Genomic DNA, 26610 nt, shown 5'->3' with positions numbered 1-26610 from the left:
TTATCTTGAGATTCTGGTACTTTATGTACACAGTCTCCTTGGAAAGATCCAAGGTAAATCTTGGATTATATTAATTCATTATTATAGTGAATTTCCTAGGTGACTGAGTAGAATTTTATAATTATATTTCACATATTTATATTTACATTTAATTAAAATTTTTCCTCTTAAATGGAAGCTAGTATAGAAATAAAAATGCAGTAAAATTTCTATTTAAAATATTTTGTTGTTCTATTGACTTAATAAAATCCTATTTCTGATATAAACAATAATGTATAATTTCCTTCTCATTCTCTCTCTGTAGTCAAGCCTATGTGTAAACATTATGTGTATGTATTTATAATTAATCACAAAAGGTAGTTGAGCTTTCTGAACAACTACTTCTTTGTATCAAATCATCAAGATAAATTTCAATCTTTTAATGAGCTTCTTTTCAAAGTGATCTAGTAACTTAAAGAAACTAGATGATTTGAGGGGCTACTACGTGATAGACATGCATTTATTCCTTCAACAAACACTTACTAAGTCTCTATGAATCCAGCCCTGTCCTAGGTACTGGAAGGTAGAGAGATAAACCAGAGGGCCATGCCTCTGCTATGATGGGGCTTACTTTCTATAGGGAGACAGAGAAACGGGGGTGGGGGGGAGGGGGGAGTTGGGGAGAGAGAGAGAAAGAAAGAGAGAGAGGGAGAGGAGGGAAGGGAAGGGAAGAAAGGGAAGTATTTAAAGTTTGTAGATATTAGCATATAGATGGTATTTAAAACCACAGATAATCTAGGGAGACAATGTAAGTAATGAAAAGAAAAGTCTAAAGATTAAGCCCAGGACACTGAAACTTTTAACTGTTGGACAAGGAGAAGGACTCAGCCAAGAAGTCTAAAAAATTAGTGGCCAGAATGGAAGAGAAATACAAACAGCATATGTTACTGCAAAAGTCAAGTGAAGAAAATGTTTCTTAAGGAGAAGTGATTGGCTGTCAAATGTTTCCCTGAGAGGCTTAGTAAGATGAGGACTGAGAAAGGACCAACTAGCAACATGGTGGTCACTGTTAACTTGAGTGGCATGGAGGGAATGGATGTTCAGCTGGATAGAAGTGAATGTGAGGTCAGGAAGTAGAAACGATGAATATTTAAAACACAAATCTGTGCCAGATGTAAGTGGGGATAGATAAGCAGATACGAAAAGGTCCTTGTCTTCAAAGAGGGCCCTTGTACCTATAAGATAAACCTTTTATCAACAATCTCTGGAAAACACTCTTTGATACAAAACAGGGTTACATTTATATTAATATATACCCTATAAAGACCTGTTACTGTATTGCAGGAAAAAGTTTAACTAAATAACATCTTTTATTAAGGACACAAAATCTTCAATCAAAAGTTTTATCATCAGATTTTCAGGTTGTTTGTGTACAAACTAAACATAGAGTTTACACATCATTCCACAAATTAAAATGCTCAAACATCAGTGTTCAGAATATGACTATTCAAAAAAGAATTTGTAGACATTTTCTTTGTCCTATTTTCAAAATCTTCTGAGACAGAATAGATAGCTACTACATATAGTATGTGTGAACTGAATAAGGTAAATGTGACCTTTGCAACAAAAAGGTCTGAGATTTTATCTAATTCTAGGCATGCTGAATGAATAGTTTAGAATAATGCACTACTGTCATCAAATCATATCTTCATATACATGTGTAATCCATTTTGCATAATGGTTTCAGCTCAGTGTGTATGTAATTACATTGTAAAGCACACTAAGAGCTGCTGCTGAGTTGAAATTTTTCTTTTGTCATTTAAGGAAATGAATAGAAAACACAGTCTTGTGAACATCAAAGTACTTTTTGAGACAATTAAATCTCATCAAAGAGGTCTCCTGGACTACTGTTTCTTAGAGTTTCTAAAGACATGTTTTCAGCTGGGCTGTGATCCTTTTTCAGCATCTCAGGTAGTGGAGGATCAAGCCTGGAGTAAAAAGAAAAATCAAGACAATTTTATTTTGAAAAACTACATACAGAGTAAAAGAAAATTAAGAGATACATAAGTGAAATAAAAGTTAAACCCTGCTTCCAAACTGCTGCATTAACATAAAGAGAGACGAAAGGCATTTAATTTCTTTAACTGCTTTGGAATTAATCTGCCTCTATTCTGAGCTAACGAAAATTCAAGGGCCTACAACAATATTCATAATTAAGGTCAAGAAATAAAATATCCTCTGTGCTGTACTTTTATGCCAAGATACTGAAGATTTCTCAAGCCATTTCTTTAATAATTCCATCACAATTTACACTTTCCTTCGGCTCCCTTAAGTTCTAACTATTAACATTCATTTGAATCTCAACAGCAGGAAGTTCTGATCACATAAATTTCTTTTAGTGGTCATTTGATTGTAAGTGTGTATATAATGACTTCACGTTTTTAGCAGTTGCTGATGAAATGCTGTTGGTCCACATTCTTTTACTGAATCTACATATCTTCATTTAGTAAGTAAATTTATTCAGTTTCAGTACTGTAGTTACTACATCAATGGACTGATCTCTATATTTATGTAAATGTTCTCTGAGTCCTAGGATAAAAGGCATGATCACTAACGGATAATTGGTGTTTCAAAAATGGTGAGCTGGAGGGTAACAGAGCTCAGTCAGAAGAAGACCCTAGGAATGTATATTTATACCCTTGTATAAACCTGGTCTGAATCAACCCAGTAATACTCAGTAAAATGCCCATATTTCCAACTACAAAGGCAGAAGCATCATAGCAGTTTGGTACAGCTAAAAAAGAATAGGACTTGAGGGACCTCCCTGGTGGGTCAGTGGTTAAGAAGCCACCTGCCAACGCAGGGGACACGGGTTTGATCCCTGGTCTGGGAAGACCCCACATGCCGTGGAACGACTAAGCCTGTGTGCCACAACTACTGAGCTTGTGCTCTAGAGCCCGTGACCCACAACTACTGAGCCCGCATGCCACAACTACTGAAGCCCATGTGCCTAGAGCCCATGCTCCGCAACAAGAGAAGCCACCGCAATGAGAAGCCTGTGCACCACAACAAAGAGTAGTCTCTGCTCGACGCAACTAGAGAAAGCCTGCGTGCAGGGATGAAGACCCAACACAGCCACACACACACACAAAAAGAATAGGACTTGAAGTCAGGACACATAGGGTTTAAATCTAGGTCTATTTCTTATTAGCCGTGTGACTTTAGGCAAGTTATTTAACCTAACCGGACTTCTGTTCTCTCACCTCAGAGGTGGTCTAAAGATTAAATGAGATGTTATAAATGAAAGTGCTTGTAAATTCCCACAAAACATTTGGAAACTGTTATTACTAGCTCCTAATATTACATAAATTACAAAAGAGCTCCTGCTAATAGTTTCTTTAATTTAAAAGACTAATCAACTAAAGATCCCCAAATGTTATGTTTAGATTATGAGTACTTCCAAAAGCCTGTACCCATACTTAGTTGCACAGATTATTAAAAATGAATCCACCACAGGGTCCTCCTTGGCCTCATGACTGCATACAATTAACCATGGTTGGCTGCTACTAGGCCTGGGACATGTTCTGTCTTATCCTGAGCAAGCCAAGTTCAGATAACATAACCCTCACAGGAATGCGGAGGTGCTATGCATTAATGCATTGTCAAGATGACAAGTACTACCCTCTGGGAGTTTCAATGCTAAAATTAACAATAAATACTGACATAATTACTGTAACATGTAATTAAATATCTAAAAATATATTCCATAGAAGGAGAAAATGATACAGTACAGAAGTATAATTATTACATGTATAAGTTTTCAATGTCAACTCAAAACACATTATACATCTTAGAATTGCTTTTTCTCCTCCTAGCAAAAGACAGAATTGAATTATTTCAATTAAAAAGCCAGATATGGAAAAACCTCTGTAATTTCATTCGTCGTCTAGACACTGTACAACCAGAACACAAAGAGTGATCAGTTTAGTTAAAAAAAAATCAGCATATGACAAAAGGACCACTCTGAAGTGACAAGTCTGAAGGGAGTAGATCCCTGGTTCTCCATTTAAGATTCCCATCTTTTTCTAAAGTCATGGGGAGCCTAAGATATAGATTTTGACTCTTTTGTTCTTAGTGTCTAGTACATAATAGGTGTTCAATGAAAGCTGTTCCATGAATGGAGATCATTGTTCTACAGCTTTCATATCTGTGGTAAGTCAACAGAGTAAATTTAAAACTCTCCCCACAACCAAAAAAATAGTTTAATCATTTTTATAAGTAATAAATGTTTATTGTAAGACTTTATAAAACTCCTGAAAAACATGAAGAAAGTTAAAATGTCCATCATCCTACTTTGTATCATTTGTATTTTCATGTCTTTTTTTTTTACAAATATGAGATTATATATATAATTTTGCAGCTTGATGCCTTTACTCTAAAATATATTAGAAATGTCTTTGCATGTTGAAAAATATATTTAGATCTATACTCATCATTAATTTTAATTTGTTTATACTAAGAATACACTGATGACTATTTGGGTTGGTTCCATTTCTTAGTGCTCTTACAAACAACACAATGATCAATAACCTTATACCTATATCTTAGTATATTTATCATATTATTTTTTCACGAGCACGCTTATTCCAAGCATTCACGCTTAGAGGTGAAATTTGAAAGCAAATAACTCAGAAACCTGTACCTGAAGTCTTAATAGAAAGTGAGCTAAAGAAGCAACTTCAAACTTGGGAGTTCCTCTCTTTCTAACTAAGTTACAACCACTAGTTATGGACCACTATAAATTCTAAATCTTCCATGAAGACTTTTTTTCTTTTTCCTTTTTTTTTTTTTAAACTTTCCACACTGAAGTTGATTTTCATTTTCTCTAATCATTTAAAGTACCGAATGTTTGCACCCAATATTTCAATACTAGTTTTGCCTTTAATCAATATTTAAGTATGTACTATGATCAGCTCATTGTGTTAGGGAAATATAACAAATGTGATAAAGGTAACACATAATTTCTGCCCTCAGGAATCTTTCAGTTAAACTTTTTACTTTCTCTAATTTTTTTCAAATATGTTTTTTCACCCTAAACATTTTATAAGTAGCTTTAAGGCAATGACTGTGTAATATAATTTGTTCACAGTGATATATCCCTTTAGGAATTTCTATAAACATTAAATCAGTATATAGGATTCAAGTAGACTTTTAGATAGTTTTTATGGACAACATGGTTCAAAAGGAAGAATCCTGAATCCAAGGTTAGGCAATCTTTATTTATGCTTCACCACGTTCAGATTTTGGTCAGATGGCAGCACCTTTCTGGATCTCTGTCTTGATTTAAGCTGTAGAAAGTTAAGGTTACTATAAATGATCTTGGAAGTTCTTTCAGTCCCTAAATTCTGAGACAGTTATACTCAAATAGACTACTTTGCAAAATACAGGCTCTCAATAAATACCTGTGGAATAAATGAAAAAAGGTGAATTAAAAAGGAAAGGTTAATGAGAGAATAAGAAATTGTCTTTGTAGAGTTAAAGGCTAAAGTATAAGGATTTTTCAAATAAAGTGAATAAATGAAACTTCTCCAGATGACAGCCTTATTAAAAAATGGCTTATAGTCTCAATAATTTGCAGAGAGTTTTATGTTTTATTACTTGATTTCACACTGCATTAAAACACACACACACACACACACTCTATAACTTGAATCAAAATTGCATTACCACCATCTAATTAACAGTAAATAGTGTAGATCAGAAGTTAGATTTGTCAAAAGAAATATCTCATCCTGGGAAAGTTTCTCTAAAATGTTAGAATGAATGATTGACTTCTAATTTTCTGAGAGTTAAATTATCAACATCCTTTAAAATGATTATTTCCAGTTATTGGCTCATTTTGTAAAGACATTTTCTCAGCCATGTTTAATATTGGTATTACCATGGCTGGAGTATCAACCTTTTCTTATTTAAATGAGAATCATTAGTATTGTTTGGAGTGAATTACTTGCATTTTATAACATATTCTGAAAATAATATTTCTGAAAAATGTCAAGGTGCCAGTCTGAGCAGACTGAGAGGTCCAGGAAAAGGTGTAATGATTGATGGCACTGTGACACTTGAAAAATCATTTTCCTTTGACTATGACACAAGCAATGGTTCTAAAGTCAAAAACCAAAAGTCAATTTGTATGTGGCTTAACTATATCTCTACCTACACATACAATTCAATTCCAGGTGAATTAAATGAGAAAAGGCAAAATTTTAAAGCATTTAGAAGAAAATAGAGGAGAATTTCTTTAGGATCTTAGGATAGAAAGTTTTTTTTAAGGCGGAAAGTGAAACCATAAAGGTAAAGATAGATAAATTCAGTTACATTAGAAGTAAGTACTCCTATTCATCAATAGACATCTTAAAGACAGTGAAAAGACAAGTCCCAAACTGAGAGGAAATACTGCAACATATGCTACTAACAAAGGATTATCTAAAGAATTCCTACAAACGATTTTTAAAAACCCAACATTATTAAAAAATATATGCCAAAGACTTCAGGAACTTCCAAGAAGAGGGAACAGTGAGGGCGAATAAGCATATGATAATTAGCTCAACTTCATTAGAAACCAAGGAAGTGCAAATAAAAACCAGTATGAAGTATTTTATACCAGATTAGCAAAAATGAAAATGTCCAACAATAGCAAAGATCACAGAGAACACGAAATGACAAGATGAATTACTACTGGCTGGAGTATAAACATTTGAAACTACTTTAGATAACAATTTGGCAATAACTGTCCATGTACATGAAGATTTATGTACTTATAACTAGGAATTCCACTTCTAGTTACATACTCCAGGAAATATTTGCATATGTGTGTCAGGAGATATGTGCACAAATGTTCACAGGTGCATTATTTATAATAGTGAAAAACTGAAAACTACCCAAATGTCTCTCCACAGGATGGGCAAGTAAATTATGGAATTTTCACAACATGGACTATGATGCAGCTACACACATGCACAAATCTCAAACATGATGGTGAGCAAAAAAGCAAGGCACAGGGCTTTCCTGGTGGCGCAGTGGTTGAGAGTCCACCTGGCGATGCAGGGGACACGGATTCGTGCCCCGGTCCGGGAAGATCCCACGTGCCGCAGAACGGCTGGGCCCGTGAGCCATGGCCACTGAGCCTGCGCATCCGGAGCCTGTGCTCCGCAACGGGAGAGGCCACAGCAGTGACAGGCCCACGTACCACAAAAAACAAACAAACAAACAAAAACACAAACAAAAAAAAAGCAAGGCACAAAATAATACACAATATGATTCTATTTACTTAAAGTCAAAAACATGCAAAACTATATAATATTACTCTTTGAACACTGATGTGTATGTGTGTGTGTGTGTGTGTGTGTGTGTGTGTGTATCTGTGTATGTACATAATAGTTCTGGATCTTATTTGCTCTTCCAAGACAATGCTCTCAGATTTCTGAGTCTTGTAACTTTGGCAACTGTGAAGATGGTTTTACAGAAGGGGCAGGTTGAGTACTATGCATAAAGGGTTCCATTTCAGATACAACGGGTGACTCTGAAGTGACCGCAGGATATCTAAATGGAGATAGATGTTGAGTAGGTAAATGCTTGTATAGATGTAGAGCTCAGGAGAGATGACTGGACTACATGTACAGAGATAGCAGTCACTACCATTACTACTGGCCACTAAAGACAAATGAGTTGAAGAGATCTTCAAATGAGTTGAAGAAACTCCCAGAGAGAGTCTACCAGAGAAAAAATGTTTAATATAGAATCCTGGGAAATGTTAAAATTACAGGGGCAGATGGAAAGAGAGAGAAATGAATAAAAGGAGACTGAAATAGAATGATTCAAGAGATATGGGGAGAACCAGGGAAGAGAGTTGTTGTGGCAGCCAAGAACCAAGTTTATTTTGTGTGCCCACAGCTTGTGCTACTCCCATTTGCCACCCAAATGGTGGCTTTCTATACAACTTTGACTGCTGAATCTGTAAACGCATGTTAGGTAAATTATTTTCACCCACTAAGAATTATATGGAGCTGAGAAGAATAAGCTGGAAGGATGCTGCTATGCTTGTGATTCGTTACAGACAAGAAGAACAGGGAATGTTTTCTTTGGGAGGAAGAAAGTCTTAAACCCTTGGACTGCAGCCGTCAGAGCAAAAATCTAGCAAAATGGTCAATGGTCAACTCCTGCCTGGCCACCAAAGCAGAGCATTTTTAAGTAGCTCTTTCTCTCACATTAGGATAAAATATATTTTATATATATATATATGTATATAGATAGATAGATAGATAGACAGAGTGGGAGAGAGAGACAGAGACAGATAGAGACAGAAAGAGAGAGAGAAAGAGAGCTTTGTTTTACTAGCAACTTCCCTGGCATCTATCCACCTCACCTCTGACTTTCTCCTGGGACTGGGGTAGAGGTCAGATGTGTGGCAAGAGATGAAGATGAGAGATGAGGTAAGGGCAATGTATTAGGAGAGAAACAGACCCGAACATTGGTTGAGACATACATTATTTGGTAATAATAAAAGCCAAATATCTAATGGTTTGTTTTTTAGGATGTAACAAATCAAACCTTCATCAAAATGACCACAAAAACAGCCAAGTCAGAGTATTATGTACTTGTTACTATTAAATAACTAGACAGCTATCGAACTGGCCTTAACAGAGTTCTCATTATGGAACAAACTCAATTAGAGAAACACCTTTTAAATTGAAAAGTTATAAATAATGGGCTTAAAGATTTGACATCACCAACATTACCACTGTATTTTCAAATTAAATTTTAGTATTTAAAAAAATATTTGAACTTTGAATAAATGGGAAAATAGCTACACATTTCTAGTTGACCATATAAAAACCAAAAGCATCTCCTAAATAAATTAACAGACTGAAGTCATCAGGATTCAGTAAAACAAGTGAATTCCAAACATTGTCTGGAATTCAATAGGCCTAGACAGCATTTCACTAGTCTGAGAAAATGAAAAGAAGTTGAAACTTTCTTTCTGGTAACCAAAATGGCAAATAAATAAATTGTGTTAGTTATTTTCAACTAAATTCCTAAATTTTTTTTTAATGAATATTCTTTTGCTGTTTAACTTTATCAAGAACAAGAATAAAATAGAAATAGGCTTTTGAAATAAGTAATTTTGAATAAAACATAGAATAGAGAATTATGAAGAGTAAATATACAATGTTAAAATGCACTTACATGCTTTATAGATATTGGGAAAGAATAATTATAAAATTTCCCTGTAAAATATTCATATTATGGGTTTGAAAATAAGATTCTCTAGTTCTATCCAAGTTAACATTTAAAGTTACAAACATTAGGATCAATAGGTCCATAATCCACAAGGATGCCAAAATTTATGTAGGAATTTCATAATAATAAATTGGAAGATTTTGTCATTCTTACTCTACTTTATTTAGATAAATAACATTACTGTGGTAATTCATTAGATCAGCAATATCAAAGCCCATACATGCTTTAAAAACTCAATACCTGAAAAACCCTATGTTAAACTTCCCGCATCCCTTGCAAGTTTTGAAACGGTATAGGTGACATTTGCTACTGGTGATCTGTGCCCATAAAAGCAGAAAACTGTCATCTTAATAAAAAATGCTTTTCCACAACTTTATTTTAAGACAGGCCATTGCTCTTTGCTACTTGGTGTGCTACAAATGAAGCCTCCCTCACTAGATTAGAAGCTTCTCAAGTAGAATGACTCTGCTTTATACGACCTGGATCATAAACGTTCCAATGATTGCATGTATTAATTAATGAACAAATGATTGAATGAATGAAGTAGACAGTATTAACAAGAAGCCTCAATAAAGTTAAGCAACCTGCCCAAAGCCACACAGCCAGTAAACACGAACGTGAGCAGGCAGGCAAGTCAACAGTGAAGCCAGGGTATTAGCCTAGGTTTCCCTCACTCCGAAATCCATACCCTTCTTACTACAGCAGTATATGGGAGTCACTAATTCTTATTTCTACTGCAGAGAAAGGCAACTTGGTGCTGTGCAGTGTGTCTGAAAAAGTAATTCCATGAGACACTCTAAAAAATAAAATCTGCAGTCTAAAATGTTTGGAAAGTATTTTTCTCCATTAAGTCCTCTAAGTGTTTCATGTGCATATTATACATTTAAAGCTATTAAAGTCATTCCATAAACTTGTTAAATTATTAAGTAAAACAAAAGCAAGGTGCAGGAGAGTGTGTGTAGAAAATTAGACTGTGTATATATATATATATATATATATATATACACACACACACACAAATATATGTACAAATTTATATGTGTGTGTGTATGTGTGCATTTATATGTATATAGAATATCAGAATATCTCTGGAAGGATTCACAAGAAACCAGCAATGGTCGACTCTGGAGAGAGGAGCTTTGGCTGAAGGCCAGGGATAATTTTTGCTGGATAGTCTCTTAAACTGTTGAGATTTAAAAAACAATTTATACACAGATTATATCTTTTTAAAGTGCTTTAAGAAAAAAATAGCTTGTTTATCCTCAGTTTTACAAATGAATTTGGCAGTCAAAGCCTCTGTTCTCACTATCTCTCAATTACTAATATCCCAAGAAACGAGTGTTTCTAGAACAGCCTGCATTGCTTGCTTTCCTGAGAATATAATACCTACTAGCCTGAACCCAAAAATGTAGTGGTCCAATGAAGGAAAATAAAAACACAGAAAAAAAAAAAAAGAACTCTACTTCAGGCTACCAAGAGAAGCGTAAAAAACATGGGCAGAAAATAATACCCAGCCATGGAGGTTAGTGACTTCTAATGAACCAGGAACCAGGAACCAGGAGTGATAGTTTCACCACAATGTGGAACCAGCTGTTGGTTTCCTGCTGCTGCTGTAACAAATTACCATAACATAGCAGCTTAAAACAACACAAATTCATTATCTTACAGTTCTGGAGGTCGGCAATCTGACCCACGTCTCACTGGGCTAAAATGCAGGTGTTGGCAGAGCTGTGCTCCTCTCTGGAAGCTCTAGTGGAGAAACTTCCAGAGGCTACTCCCCTCCTCCATTTTCAAAGCCAGCAATGGCAGGTGGACACCTTCTCACATCACATCACTCTGAGCCGGCTTCCTTTGTCACATCTTTCTCTGACCCTCCTTCTGCCTCTCTCTTCCTTTGTGATACAATGCACCCACCCGGATAATCTAGGATAATTTAGCTACTTTTATGGTCAGCTAATTAGCAACTTTAATCCATCTGCAACCTTAATGTCCTTTTGCCATGTGCTCTAACATAGTCTCAGGTTCCAGGAATTAAGACTTTGACATCCTTTTTTTGGTGGCAGGGGGTGGGGAACGCAGTATTCTGCCTACTGCTCCAGCCTTAACTTGGTTAGGGCTCAACTGTAATCTATCAGTTTAAATGTTTCAGGATCACTTAACAGAGAAACAGGCTTTGAGTAAGAGCAGGACCCACAAGGCCCAGAGCTAAAAGAAACCTTCAAGCTGGCTGGAGGAGGCATCTGCAAAGTCTGTGCAATATGACCTGAAACTCAAAAGAATCCACACTGGGGCTTCTTATCTAGAGATGAACTGAACCAGAATCATTGAGATAGGCTGTCAACTACATCATCCATCACCTACCGTGTCTACTATTTACTGAGTGCTTACCGAGGGTCAGAGACTGTGCAAGATGCTTGGGATATAAAGTGAACAAACAAACGGTCCAAGGCAGAGGTAACCCTGAGCGGCTGAGCTCTCCTGAACATACACTAACTACAACCCTTGTCTAGGGGATAACACAGAGACTGTTTCACTATGACAGCTCTAACGAGTGAGGCTCTACAGACAATGCTACCTTCATGGGTGTGTTACTGTGCTGTCAGTCACCCAAGGCCACAAGCTTAGAGGGACCTCATCACTGCTTTAATGTTCTGTTGTCACTGTCTTGAAATTCTTAATAATTTTGAACAAAAGGCTTGCATTTTCATTTTACACTGGTCCTGCAAATTATTGTAGTGTGTCCAGACCACGCACTTTCAGTGACCTTCATACACCAGACCCAAACTGAACCTAAACAATTGCTCAATTGCTCACACTTATTCTGGACCAATAAACAATGGGACTTTTTTTTTTAAACTAATTATGTACTGATGTATGGACTCATTCTGTCCTATTCAGAATGGAGTTTTGATCCTTAATTAGCCTAACCACCAGTAAACCTCCTTTTTAACACTTGAAAAGCACTTGCTTTTTCTCTTCAGGGAAATACTTGGTGAATTTTTTCACTGGTAATTTTTTTTTTGACCTGTAAATAAATAAGAATGAATGTAGTTTCCCGGCAAATAAATACTCTGCTTTGTTAGGCTTCTCCTTCTCCTCCCTTGCCTTCTCTCTCTCTCTCTCTCTCTCTCTCTCTTAAAGCTCCACTGTCTTTTGTTTTATAGTAAGAGAATTCAGTTTCTATTTTAATTAACAGATTTTTCCATTATTTTAGTCCTTGCTAGTGGACTTGATTCTTGGTGTTCTCAAAACTACCCACTCTAATTAATTCCTTGGCTCACAAAGCAGCAAACCTCTCATCAGTGCCATCCTGTGCTGTGGCCTACCTATCTCTTTCCCTTTTGATTTGTTGAGCATCAGTCTGCCCCAAATCCTTCCTGAATATTTTCCTAGCTTTTCATGGAATGGGTGACCAAGGATCATGTGGCAGTCAGACATTAAAAGAGGACAGACTACTTTGTAACACCACCAACATGATAGAACTTTTAGATAAAATGAGTATCATATAACTGATACATAAAATGAACAAACAAAAAACATCTCTTCACAAAGCATACTAACTCAATGTGGTATTATTGGCAAATGTAAAGACAGTCTCTGCTCAAATTCTGGGAGATGTTCTGTCTTAAAGAAACATGCCAGAAAGGAGTCAGAGCACTGCAAGAAGGCAGATGGAAACAATCTACAAAATTCTGTGGATTTTGATTTTGAATTAAAAAGATTAAATTTTTCAGTTGACTTTAAAAATATAACCAAAGTGTAAAGTAAAACCAAGTTATATAGAATGTTTTTAAAGCAAATCACTATACCTCACAACTGGTGGCAAGTCACTGTGAGATAAGGCAGTATAAGCCATGGAGGATTCAGTCTATATGCTCAGAATGACTGGAGAAAGACCTATCTAACCTTTTTGCCCTGGAAAAGTTTATTACATGTATGGTTTTATGATTTCAATAAAAGTTCAAATGTCACTGCTAAACTGCAATCCAATCCACACAAAAAGATGTTGACTGCAGTTGTGTGTTATGTTTAGATAACTATCTTTACTAAGTGCACTATATACCTTTCTCATTGTGATATCTTTATGATTACATAAATTACCATTTTTTCAAGATTTTTTACTGAACTAATGTTTATTTTGAGGAAGTAGAGTAAGTGCTACATATGGTTCCATTAGTGTATTAAGTGGTACAGTTTGGTCTCATTCTTTTAAATGTCCCATTGCAATCTATGTCTTAAAAAATGTAAAAATAATATTATTTAGTCATAATTCTCCAAAATTCATAGTGGAGGAAGCTTTTACATGGCACTGAACTATCATTAACGAATGTAATGAGATCAGTGTCTTGTGAAGGCATTGGTTTGATTTGCCAAAATGCAGGACTGGCTGTAGCACTTAATTATTAAGGCTGGAACAGACACATTCAGTAAATAACTGATCAGCAATTTAAATAACCACTGTTACCTAACTGGTCTTATTTTGCTACTATAAGAAAGCTATATATCTCAGCTTTGATCATCTGCCATCTGAACTGTACAATTATTGACATTTCTCCTTGCCTTTTATTGTTTTCTCCTTCAGCCCATCTTCCAACTGCTGCAAATGCTTTCTACAACACAAGTCTGATTATAACTTTGCACTCCTACAAGGCTGTGGTTGAAACTCCCTTGGCATAGCAAAAAAAAAAAAAAAAATCACAAAATTTCTAGCTTCATGTCTGCCTTTCTGGTTCTAGCTATCCAATGCTCTTCCACACCAAACTTCTTGTCATCCACCAAATGCATCATTCTGTCTTCACTGCCATTCTTTTCCATACAGTTCCCTCAGCTTGAGGACTCTTTCTCCTGCCTTCTTTACTTAGCAGGCTCCTACTCATCATTAAAAGCCAAGTTCAGATGTCACTGCTTCTGGGAAACCCTCCTAGGCAGAGGAATTAATTATCTCCTATTCTCCCATAGTACATCTTAAATCAAGCAGCTCTTTGTTCCTATACCTATTGCTGTGTAATAAACGACCCTAAACTTAGTGGCACAAAACAATGACAATTTTATTATGTTCATACTTTCCATGAATCTCACAGGGCACAGTGAGGATGGTTTGTCATTGTGCCATGGTATCCGGGCCTTAACTGGGGATACCAGAAAAACTGGGGCTGACATGATTGCTGGGAGCTGGAATCCTCTGAAAAGCTCATTCACTCATATCTGGTGCTTGGCTGGGAACCTTGAAAGAGTAGGACTGGCTCCTGGAGACTCTTCAGTGGCTTGGCTTCCTTACAGCCTGGCAGCCTAGGATAGTCAGACTTTTTACGTGAAAGCTTAGGGCTGTAAGCATGAGGTGCCTTTGTTGACTTAGCCTCTCTGCAAATCACAGAGCATCACTTCTCCTGCATTCTACTGTTTACAAAAGAGTCAAAAGCCCACCTAGATACAAGGGGAGGGGATATAGAAACCACTTCTCAAAGGAAGGAATATCAACCTCAGACTTTAATTCTGCACATCTTTGTCACTTATATTGTAAGCAATCAGAGAACAAGGACTATGATTTAGAATTACTGTTTCTTTCAGAATCTGGCACAATTCCTAGAATAATGAACTATGTGCACTGAAACTGACTAAGAAGTGTCTTATTGAGGGTGTTTGCCTTTTTTCTCTAAGAGCTGAGTATGAAAAAGCTATAGCTAGTTTCATATACAATTTACACAGAATAAAAACCATTCCAGATCAGAAGGGCAACTATATTTTTAGAAATGCAATCACATAAAATTTATACTTCAGCAAGGAAATTTTAATTTCTGACAACTTTTGCTGGCCACTAGTTAGCTCACTTTCCATCATGAAGTAACTTAAATTATTTACTTTTCCAAGTAGTTTTGGATGTTTATAAATTTATATGCTTACAAGTTCACACAATACATTAGTTTAGTTATACTCCACTTCACTGGAATGTTTGGGAAGGGAGATCTATGGTTAAATGAATGGTGTTTCAATCCTCATGGCTAAAAGCCTCACTAGCAAATGCTGGTCAACTTCTAAATAAACACGCACTCAGAATCCAACTACTAGAAGGATCTAGGTAGTTGGATTTTCTATTAACTTAAGTTTCATTAAGTTATTATTATTATCATTATTTAAGCTTTAGGAGTGTTGGTTAATTTAAACCTCTTCTGTCTGGTTATTGAGAAACAACAACAGTAAGAAGCAATCACACTTTCATTACTAATGCAAGTAAAAGTCAGAAGTGAAATAAAATCTTCATCTCCAAACATCCTTTATTCTGAGAAGAAATGTGACCCCTGTTAGCAACACGGAATTACCACCAACAATCTCACCTTCAATGACCAATGAAGAAGAAGAATCAGATTTCAAAAATCAGAAACCATAAACAGAAATTAAATGTTAAACCAAGAAATTCTAACACTTGTTTGGAATTAGGAAAGCTGTCACCCATAAATTCACATGCAGCCCCAAAAGACAACCATGAAAATTGAACAGGCTATAACCATGCATGGAAAATATTCAGGTAGTTTCTACAGTCTGATCATAATTTCCCTTAAAATATATATAACCTCCAAAGTCCCCTCAAAATGTTACTAGGCCTCTGTGGATGGGTAATCAGAGAAAATCTTAAATCATTTAAATTGCTGTCTACAGTGCATTCTTTTACTGCTTTCTGTAAAAATAGGCCCGCTTATCATACTGCAAAAGAAGAAAGATATTTGACATTTCCTAATCTATCACTGGACACCTTTCTATAACTAAGAAATTTGGAAGTGACTAGAAGGACCACCTAAAAATTCCATTTTTAAGAGTATTAAGTTTCCAGAAGGCAGGAACCATGCTTATCTTTGTATAGTTTAACCACATATAGGAGATTTACAACTTAGGAAAGAATTGTTCTTAATAGAGTTTGTTTTTAAACAAACTCAGGATACATTTTTTAGAAATGTTATAAATAATAGATTTTCTCAGATCGCTCCACTAAGACTATTTAGCCTATGATATAGACAAACTATTAGAAAGTATTAATGATGAGAACTAGTGGTCAACATAATTATAAGAATCTGTTTTTCATACATTCCTTACTTCAAGCAATATTTTCTCAGTATAAGGCACTGTGCCAGCTTCTGAGATGAACAAATAAAACATAATCCCAGACTTTGAACATCTCACAGTCCAGTTGAACAAAAATGTATTTGAATAATTAAATATAACATGTGTGATGAAGTCTGTACAAAGTATTGATTTATAAGATTAAAAAAATATTTTACTTTCCAAATCTAGATGTCAGGAACACATCTGTGCTTATGGAAGGCTTATTTGTATTTGCAGTTGTACACATAAAAATTAACATGTTACACATTTTGATGTTTACTACATGGTAATTTCCCATAACTCTTGAAGAGATACTTGATTATTAACGATTAAAAGTAATTTTTACTCACAATAGCAATGACTGTTTTCTTTCCTTAAGCAACTTTCCTCATAAAGAAAATGGAATTGATTGCTGTATCAGAACACTGAATATTTTTTTTTTCTTTTTTGTTTTGTTTTTTGCAGTACGCAGGCCTCTCACTGTTGTGGCCTCTTCCGTTGCGGAGCACAGGCTCCGGACGCGCAGGCCCAGCGGCCATGGCTCACGGGCCCAGCCGCTCTGCAGCATGTGGGATCTTCCCGGACCGGGGCACGAACCCGTGTCCCCTGCATCGGCAGGCGGACTCTCAACCACTGCGCCACCCGGGAAGCCCAGAACACTGAATATTTAAGGGAAACATTTATTTATATTCATGAGAATTTTATTAAAATAATGATAGACACTATCCAGACAAACCCAATCCAAATAGCCAACATTTAGGTCGGATGGGGTTAAAAGGCTATTTCCACATCTGAATTTCCCTTATAGGTCCAAAATTCTAGTATTGTATTTTCAGGATAGAAGAGACTAGTGTAACTTTTAGGTTTCATCCAAAGTTATGAATCTAAATTTTCTGTATAACCTTCTCTCCCTAACTTATTTTGGGTGTTGAATCATAATAAAAAAAAATTCCTTAGCATGAAATTGTTACTTCTTAAACATTTGGTAAAAAGAAATAATGAAGTTTCCTAATCATTTCTTAAGAAGACTTAGGCTTCAAATATAGAAATTCTAAAATCCTGTAACAATCCTAGTAGATGCAAGCAACAAAAAATTATTTATTTGGGGGTATATAAAGTAATATATATGCCTATTACAAAGACTTCAAAAATTTCATCAAAATAGAATAAAATAAAGATTATCCTCTGTCTATTCACCTGTTGATATTTTAGTGTATATCTTTTTTGAATTTATATACATGATATTATATATACAAAGTCTTTTTAAAATAACTATACTATGAAAAGTACTTTTTATTATATTTTTCTTAAAAGTTAATTGAGGAATACCTCTCTTTGTCAACAATTATGGGTCTACATAATCATTTTTAATGGCCTCATAGTATTCCATCACACTGAGCTACCTTAAAATTATAACTAATCTTGATCCATAGACAAATACTAGAAATAATTTAAATACTTGTTGTAAATTACATTTCAATGAACATCCTTAAATATACTCTAAGTAATGTTAAGACAACAGGTCTATTTAATTCTAATTGAAAATGGTTGACTATAAGACTATAGTTCCTGAAATTTCTTACTTTTAGGAATGCTAAGGGGAAAAGTACAGCTCACAACGAAGAAAGTAGCATATATGTATTTTAACTACCTGGAAATCAAATTATTTTTAGATGAAAGGTCTATGTTAAGAACAAACACAGTAACAACACATATAAACCTGGAAAAAAATAGTGATTAAAACCTGGGAAAGTGGGACTTTCCTGGTGGCGCAGTGGTTAAGAATCCGCCTGCTGATGCAGGGAACATGGGTTCGAGCCCTGGTCTGGTAAGATCCCACATGCCATGGAGCAACTAAGCCCATGTGCCACAACTACTGAGCCTGCACACTAGAGCCCATGAGCCACAACTACTGAAGCCCATGCTCCTAAAGCCTGTGCTACGCAACAAGAGAAGCCACCACAATGAGAAGCCCCTCACACTACAATGAAGAGTGGCCCCCGCTCACCGCAACTAGAGAAAGCCTGCACGCGGCAATGAAGACACAATGCAGCCAAAAATAAATAAATAAATAAATTTATTAAAAAAAGAAAAAAAAACCTGGGAAAGTGAAGAGAGTACTCATTAAAATAAAATAAATAAAATATTACCAACATAGAAAATAGTTAGAAATTCTTTGTTTCTCATTGAAGACCACCCTCACTTTGCTTCTAAGTCAAAAGGTTTTGCTATTGGACTTCAGAGGTGGACCGCATAAATATTATATACTGACTGCTATTTTTATTTATTTTTCTTGGGGAAATTAGATTAGGTCATCTGACCTATTACAGAAGATAAGTGTTTTGTGTCTGCTAGTTGACGTGTGGGCCAAACTCTCTTTCTTAAACATGAAATAAATGGTTATTATCAATTTGGAGACAAGGCAAAGAGTTTTTTCACAGAATTCAGGGAGAGTCAGAGCATACAATGTTTCTGAGCCTCGTGTGCAGAGGATAAGTAAAAGGACAAAAAACAAAGGTGACAACTCATTGAAAAGTTTTTTATTCATTGAGATATTGATATTTTAATTCAAGTATACATAATCATGCTCTGATGTCACTCTGCCACATATGTAACTGAAGAGAAAAATTTAAGACAGAAAAAGATAACTTTTTTAGAAGAGAAACTTGACCTTTCTTGGTACAAATAAGAATCCCACCTGGAAGTTTTAGATCTTCCAACACAGTCTGAAGCTGCCCTCCCTGTCTTGTTTTTTTTCAAATTCAATATTCAAAATTCTGTTGAAAGTCTATTCAAAGTTGCTAACCTATCACTGAGAACAACAGCTAACACTTGTTAAATGTTCTCCTTATGCCAGGTACTGTGTTAAATTCCTGATTCATGTAATTGTCACGATAATATTATGTCCTGTATGGTCTCTGTTTTCCAGATGCGAAACCAAAAGTTTAGATATTTGAGCAACTCACCCAAGTTCTCACAATTCATAAATGGCCAATGCAAGACTTGAACCCAGGCCTGCTGGCCTCCTCCATGCTTTTAACCAGTGCCTCTTTCCCTTTTTCCCTTTGCCTCAGATGTCTTTTCCTTCATTATTACATGCCCACATTGTACTTAATGTTGAAGGCTCAGCTAAAATTCTACACCTTCATGAAACTTGCCCTGAACTCTGCCTCTTTGAAATCTCATATCACACATCACTACAGAATTATTCTAACATAAAGTAAACTAATTCTGCTCAAAACAACATAGCTTTATGTGTTACCTGGTTAAGTATAATGTGTGAAATTGAAAGCAGGGCCATTTACAGCAAATATTTCTTAAAGCGCAAAAAGGTGTTTACAGTCAGATTATAAGCTCTATTTTTCCTTAAAGTCCTTAACATCACCATCTTAATGGACAAATACTTAATAAACATTTGAGAGTGAATTATGCTTTACTGGACATTGTCTGCATAATAGTCAATTGACATGGTCACTGCCCTCTTTGACCTTAAAATCTAAAACAGATGTCATGGTATAAACAAACATAGAAAGAGATAAAGGTGCTCACATACATCTGTTCAACAATTGAAATACACTGCATGAAATATTTACATTATGTTCTAGTCACAGTGCAAGTGGGGTGTGTGTGTGTGTGTGTGTGTGTGTGTGTGTGTGTGTGTGTGTAGAAGGCTGAAGTGCTCATATTCAGGGTTGAGGTAAGGATTTTTCAAACGCAGGTTTTGTCTCTATAAGAAAGAAGGCAATGGCTCACATCTGGGAGACTGGGACTTTATTAGAAGAATACAGATGTCAATCACCACAGGATAACCACTGTACACATGTGAACCAGATGCTTCCATGTAAAATAACCCAGGGTGTTTCACAGATGAATCACTGAAAATGTAATTACACATTGGTCCTAGTTTATTGGTAACAGGTTCACTTATGTGGAAGCCATATGGTACTATCCATCCTGAAGTAGTGGAAAATACAAAAATGGGTACTTTGAGATGTTAAAATATAAACTCTTCTTCTGCTGCTTTGCTATATTATCCTTGTGGTGAGGTAAGTGATGATTATATGTGTTCAGTCAAATATCTTCGGGACAGATGTCTATTGCTGCATTTTATTAGTAAAGATTGTGCCAATAAAGTTTACATTATATCCTCTCCTTTTCAAAGGATTTTACTTCAACAGAAAATAAAATGTTTAGTGGCCGTACAACTCCTATAGATCTAATTAATGATTGTTAGGGTAAGTATTCATGTACAGTACCTCAGAATGTGAGCTCAGAATTAAACTACTACAAATGTTTTCTTTTGCATATAGTTTAAATGTTGATTCAATATATATGGATTCGTTGCAGATAAACAAAACCCATGTAAAAGCTGTCAGGAATCATCTATGTTTTACAACATTGATTCTCTGAGTTCCAAGGGTCACTAGTCTGTGTTTCATAAAGCTGTCTACCTATTTACATAATCGATTGCTTGTTTTCTTCATGTGTCAAGAGCACCATCTGACAAGTAGAGATGGACCTCTCTAGTTAACAGCAAAGCCTTTTAAGAGTTTAATTTTCTTTTTCGAGGAGACACTTTAAAACAAAGAAAATCAGCATGCCAAAGTCTACTTCTATGGAACGCTTTGGTTAGGAAACTATATACGAGGTGGGCACACAGCATCAAAGGTATCTAGAATATTGTATCCAACCATCCTTGTTGTAGTTTAAGGCTGAGGTAGAAACAGTTGTAAGTATTCTCAAATAACCTGGGCCCTTGGGACATAATACTGAGCTGTATTTTAATGCTTTAGCCCCAGGGTTTTCTTTTATTGTTTGACTACATAGTCAAAAATGTCCTGGCAGATTGATTTGCTGTGTCTTCCCCTTTCTCTCCAGCATGAAAAGGGAAAACTCAAACCTGTTACCTTAAATTACTCAGTATTTTCAATAACTTAAAAATAGTTTTATGTAATATTTGATACATACTATATAAATACATATAAAAATCATCATAATAAATCAAACTAATGCATTGTTATAGCTTAATTTAAGAATACAAAATTACTAATATTGTTACATCCAACATGTTCCTTCCCCAACCTTATCCCCTGGCCTCCCCACAGAGTTATAACTGTATCCTATATTATGTGTTAATCATTCCTTTGCCATAAAAGGAGAGTTTTATTACACATGTACAGATTCCTAAATGATGTATAAATCCTACTTTATTTTTGAGCTTTATAAAAATGGAATCACACTATTGCTAGCCTTCTGTGACTTGCTTCTTTCACTCAACATTAAGTAACTATGATTCCTCCATCTCATTCATTTCACTGTTGTATATTATTGTGTGATTTTATATACATATGCATACATATTATAGTTGTGTATGTACACACATTATCTATCTATCTATCTATTATCTATCTATCTAATACAAACAACACTGCTATGAACATTCGTATATGAAATTTTTAGAGCACATAACACTAGAATTTCTCTTTGGTAATATGTCTAGAATCTAAATTTCTAGGTCATACTGTATGTGAATGTTTTAACCTTTTTACAGAACAAATTGTTTTTCAAAGTGTTTGCTCTAATTTCCATTGCTATTAGCAGTGTTTAAGAGTTCCTGTTGATCAATTCCTCTCCAACACTTGGTACCGTCAGAACTTTAAATTTTTGCCAAAACGATGTTAAATGGTATCTCTCTGTAGCATGTTAAAAGAATTTTATTTTTGAGGTTGAAAGAAAAAGTTGAAGGAACAGTATTATTTGAAAATAAGTTGCCAATGCGTTGCCTCTGCTACCTCACTACTTTAGTGAGTATTTGGTGAGCACAAATGTCCTTGTAAACATTTTCCTACCTAACCACAATATAACCATAAAAATCAGAAAATCAGCACTGACACATTGCTGCCATCTAATCCTCAGTCTCCATTCAGGTTCCAAGAGTCCCAACAATATCCTTTCTAACAAAAGGATCCAGTCCAAAATCACACATTACTTTAGTAATCACATCTCTTTAGACTCCTTTCTCAGTTCCTCAGTCATTTCTTGAGGTAATTTTGACAAGTATTGGCCAGTTATATTGTAGAATGTACTCAATTTGAATTTGCCTGATTTTTTTCTCGTGGTTTGCTTCAAGTTATGGACCTTTGGCAGGACAATGACAGAAGTGCTGCTGTGCTCTTCTTATCGCATCTGCTCAGGTGGTGTATGATTTCAGTTTGTACCGTTACTGATGCTGTTCACTTTGATCACAAGGTAGTGTCTGCCATGCTTCTCTACTATAAAGTTTCTTGTTCCCCCTTTGTCATTAATGTGTTTTATGAAGCAATAATGAAGGTGACCATATTTTCATGTTTGAAAGCTATTTGTGCATATCTTCTCTGAAATGCTTGCTTAAGTCTTTGGCCCATTTTTCTAATGCTGCCTGCCTTTTACTTTGCTGATTTAGGAGGAGAACACAAATTCTTTTCCAATTATATAGGTTACAAATATTTTATCTTGGTATGTAGTTTGTCATTTTCCTTATGATATCTTTTGAACAGAAGCTCTTTATTTTAATGTGGTGAAATTAATATAGCTTTTCTTCTATGGGTTACACTCTTTCAGCCTTATTTAAGAAACTCTTCCTCCAGACCTTAAAAATATTCTCCTGTGTTTTCTTCCAAAATTTTAAACTATTGCCCTTTATATTCACATTTTTAATCCATTGGAAATTTATTTTCATGGAGGTGTGACGAGGGAATTAAATTTCATTATTTTTCAAAGAGAAAACCAACTGTCCTAGTAAATAGTTGATCTTTTCCCTAGTGAACTATATTACTACTTAGTTGCATACAAAATCTGTATATAAGCATGAGTGTACTGTTAGACTCTAGTTTACACAACTGTCTATGTCAGTGTCAATATCATACTTTACTACTTACTCTTCTTCTATTACAAGTCATGATATTTGGTATAGAAAGTTCCCCCATTTTATTCTTCTTCAGCACTACTTTTGGCTATTCTTAGCCTTTTGTTCTTCTGTGTAAATTTCAGAAACAACTTGCCAAAATTTTGTTGGGATATTAATTAGAAATGTAGTGAATCTACAGGCAATTTTGAGAGAACTGAAATTTTTATGATAGTGAATCTTCCTATCCTTCAAAGTTTAAAATTTGCTCCACCTTTTAATAATTTAATCCTTGTTTTTTTTTTTTTTTAGCGGCACACGGGCCTCTCACTGTTGTGGCCTCTCCCGTTGCAGAGCACAGGCTCCGGACGCGCAGGCTCAGCGGCCATCACTCACGGGCCTAGCCGCTCCGCGGCATGTGGGATCTTCCCGGACCGGGGCACGAACCCGTATCCCCTGCATCGGCAGGCGGACTCTCAACCACTGTGCCACCAGGGAAGCCCCTAATCCTTGTATGTTTTGAATTACATTTTCTAATTATTTTTTTCTAATTATTTGATGGTAGTGTATAAAATTCAATTGTAGATTGCTTTTAGATTGTCTATGTAGTCAGTCATAGGAACTATGAGTATTGAAAACTGTCTTTCTTTCCAAGATTTATACATTTTATTTCTTTTTGTGCTCTACATGCATTGGCTAGGATCTCCAATACAATATTGAATTGAAGTAGTGATCGTGGGAATCTTGATCTGAAAAAATGCTTCTATTTCTCATGAGCTCTTGTTAGGTACGTAAGGAAATTCCTATAAATCCTAATTTTCAAGGAAATGTTATGCTTGGGTGGTGAATTTCATTAAATTTCTATGTACCAATTGAGTTGATCATATGTTTTTTCTCCTTTTATCTACTAATGTGATACATTATAATTATTCCTTCTGGAAATAAACCCAACTTTTTCATCATATATTTTTTATGCTTAAAATATGCATTGCTAGATTTAGTTTTCTAATACCAGTCAGGATTTTTCTTTTCCACCTATATTCAGGAATAATATGGGTCTGTAATTTTCTGTGTCGAGCTGTTACTTTTTTTTTTTGGTTCCAGAACTGAGGTTATGTTAGCTTTATAGAATGAGTTGGGAGTGTTCTCCCATTCACTTTGCCAGAAAAGTTTGATAATATTAAAATGACTCGTTCCTTGCAAAATCTGAGGACCTTCCTCCAGAGAGGATTTGTGTTTATTTCTAATGAGAGCAGGGGGTACTACCCCTGGGTGCTCAGGGCCTAATGTAGTCTTTCAGTGGCTGCATTCAATCAGCATGTTTATCTCAGGGCAGCACAATTTTTCAGTTTGTTTACTGCTTGTAGCAAGGTGCCTGCTTTGGCTTCAGCTTGCTGTTTTGGTCTTGAAGATTCTTATAATTTTAATCTCATTTTTGTGTGCACTAGAAAAAATATGTATATTCATAATTCAGCATTTTACATTTTAGTGGATCTCAGAATGTCTAGTTTGCCATAATATCAGAGAAAGATCCAGTGATTTCAGTTTGACAGTAAGTAATGTCTTGTCATGGAAGAGGTACCTAGTTTGGAGTCAGATAAAGCTGGATTAAAATCTTGGATCTTCCACCTTAGTTATCATGTGATTTTGAGGAAGTCTGAACTTTTCTGAGCTTGTCTCCTCTTCAAATTGGGGACTAACCCCTACAAAATATAAATATAACTGATATTTACTGAACACTAAGAGTCAAACACTCTTACAGGTACTTATAGGTATTAACCCATTTAATCTTTACAACAGCCCTGTGAAGTAGTATTATTATCATCACCTTTGCATAGTTGTGTAAAATTAAAGGGTGTTAAGTAACTTGCCCAAGGCCATAAAACTAATAAGTGGAGGAGACAGGAGTCAAACCTAAAGTCTGACTCTGCTGTTAAAAAAAACACTGTGCTATAATTTGAAGCATTAAATCATTCAAATTATGTAAAAAGTTTGCCATGGTACTTGGCACATAATAAGTACTTTAAAATAATAGCCAAATAATAATAATAATAACAACAATAATAATATAATTAATAGTGGGAGAATTTATAAGGTGAATAGATAAATAATCATGATACATCCACATATGGAGTGCTACTTATTAAAAGCAATGAAATATTGACACAGGTCTACATGGAAGAATCTCAAAGGCATTATGCTACGTGAAAGAAGACAGACTCAAAAATGGCTACATACCGCATGATTTTATATGACATTCCAGAAAAAGCAAAAATTGGGACGGATCAGTGTTGCCAGGGCTGAGTGTGGGAAGACAGTACAGACTACAAACAGGCGTGAAGACACTTTTTGGGATGATGGAAATATTTCCTAGCTTTATTGTTTGTTTGTCAAAATTCATAGCACTATACAACTAAGAATCATGAATTTTACTTTATGGTAATTTTACCTCAATAAGCAAAACATACAAATTAAAAACAGGTAGCAATCTTTCCCCTGAAAGAGCATTTTCAAGCTATATTCACGATGAGCTTTTCATCTCTGATTAACATACAGAGTTATGCTGTTAATTATTTTAAAAATCTACTGATTAAAAAAATACAGTGTATTGTTAGTTGTGAAATACATATCCATGGAATAGCAATAAGAGTTCCTTACCAAACCTCTGGTAATGGAGGAAAGTGATTAAGGAAAGGGGCTTGTTAGTTTCAAACTGTCAAGGGATGTTTAATATGTTTCTTCTTAAGATTTTCTATTTCTTTCTACACTCTTTAAGACATAGATTATGAGATGCTTTCTGGCAAGAACTACTTGCTATAAGACCAAACGAAATGTACAGTACTAAAAACTAATGTTATGCAATGACAAAATTACACTTGTCAAAGCCAAACTTCAAGAAATAAACCATATTGTAGTTCAAAATGGAAGAGTGGAAAACGTGATATTAATAGAATATATAGATACAAAACGGATTTTCCCATAAAGAATATTAAATGTGAAATGGCTCACGCCTGGTTAGAAGGATTACTTAATTTATTTCAATCATACTTAAAAAATTAGACACAGATTCTATCATGAATAAATAAAATGGAATTTGGAGGAAAACTGCCTATTAGTAACAAGAGAATCTGCCTGAAAGCAAGTAAAGTCACAATTTCTAAAAGTACAATAAGCTCAACTATGTGGTAGTTTGATTATGAGGCAGAAACATTTCCAGCCTCACTGCAAAAAGGAAATATTGACTTTGGAATTAGATCGTAGTAGGGAATAGAATAGGAAATGCCTACATGTCAAGAAAGACTATTCTGTTCTACATTGTTCTAGGAAGCAACTTCATAAAAAATCACTTGAAGGGC

The 26610-nt window shown here is 35.2% G+C and overlaps 1 protein-coding gene across 2 annotated transcripts in view; it reads right to left on the bottom strand.

The window, feature by feature from the left end:
• Window positions 1-1347: 1347 nt before the first annotated feature.
• The window catches only part of XRCC4 (X-ray repair cross complementing 4), a 268609-nt gene continuing 243346 nt past the window's right edge, over window positions 1348-26610 (bottom strand). For both annotated transcript variants that reach the window (XM_029217657.1, XM_029217656.1), the window contains exon 8: window positions 1348-1967. In XM_029217657.1, the coding sequence (XP_029073490.1) occupies window positions 1856-1967 (112 nt within the window). In that variant the 3' untranslated portion in view covers window positions 1348-1855. The remainder of the gene's footprint in view (window positions 1968-26610) is intronic.

Source organism: Monodon monoceros, unplaced genomic scaffold (assembly GCF_005190385.1).
Source record: "Monodon monoceros isolate NGI ecotype Baffin Bay Population unplaced genomic scaffold, NGI_Narwhal_1 Super_Scaffold_12, whole genome shotgun sequence".
In the NCBI taxonomy this organism is placed as follows: domain Eukaryota; kingdom Metazoa; phylum Chordata; class Mammalia; order Artiodactyla; family Monodontidae; genus Monodon; species Monodon monoceros.
Note: the sequence above shows the minus strand (reverse complement) of the source record. Positions and strands in the feature narration are given on the sequence as shown.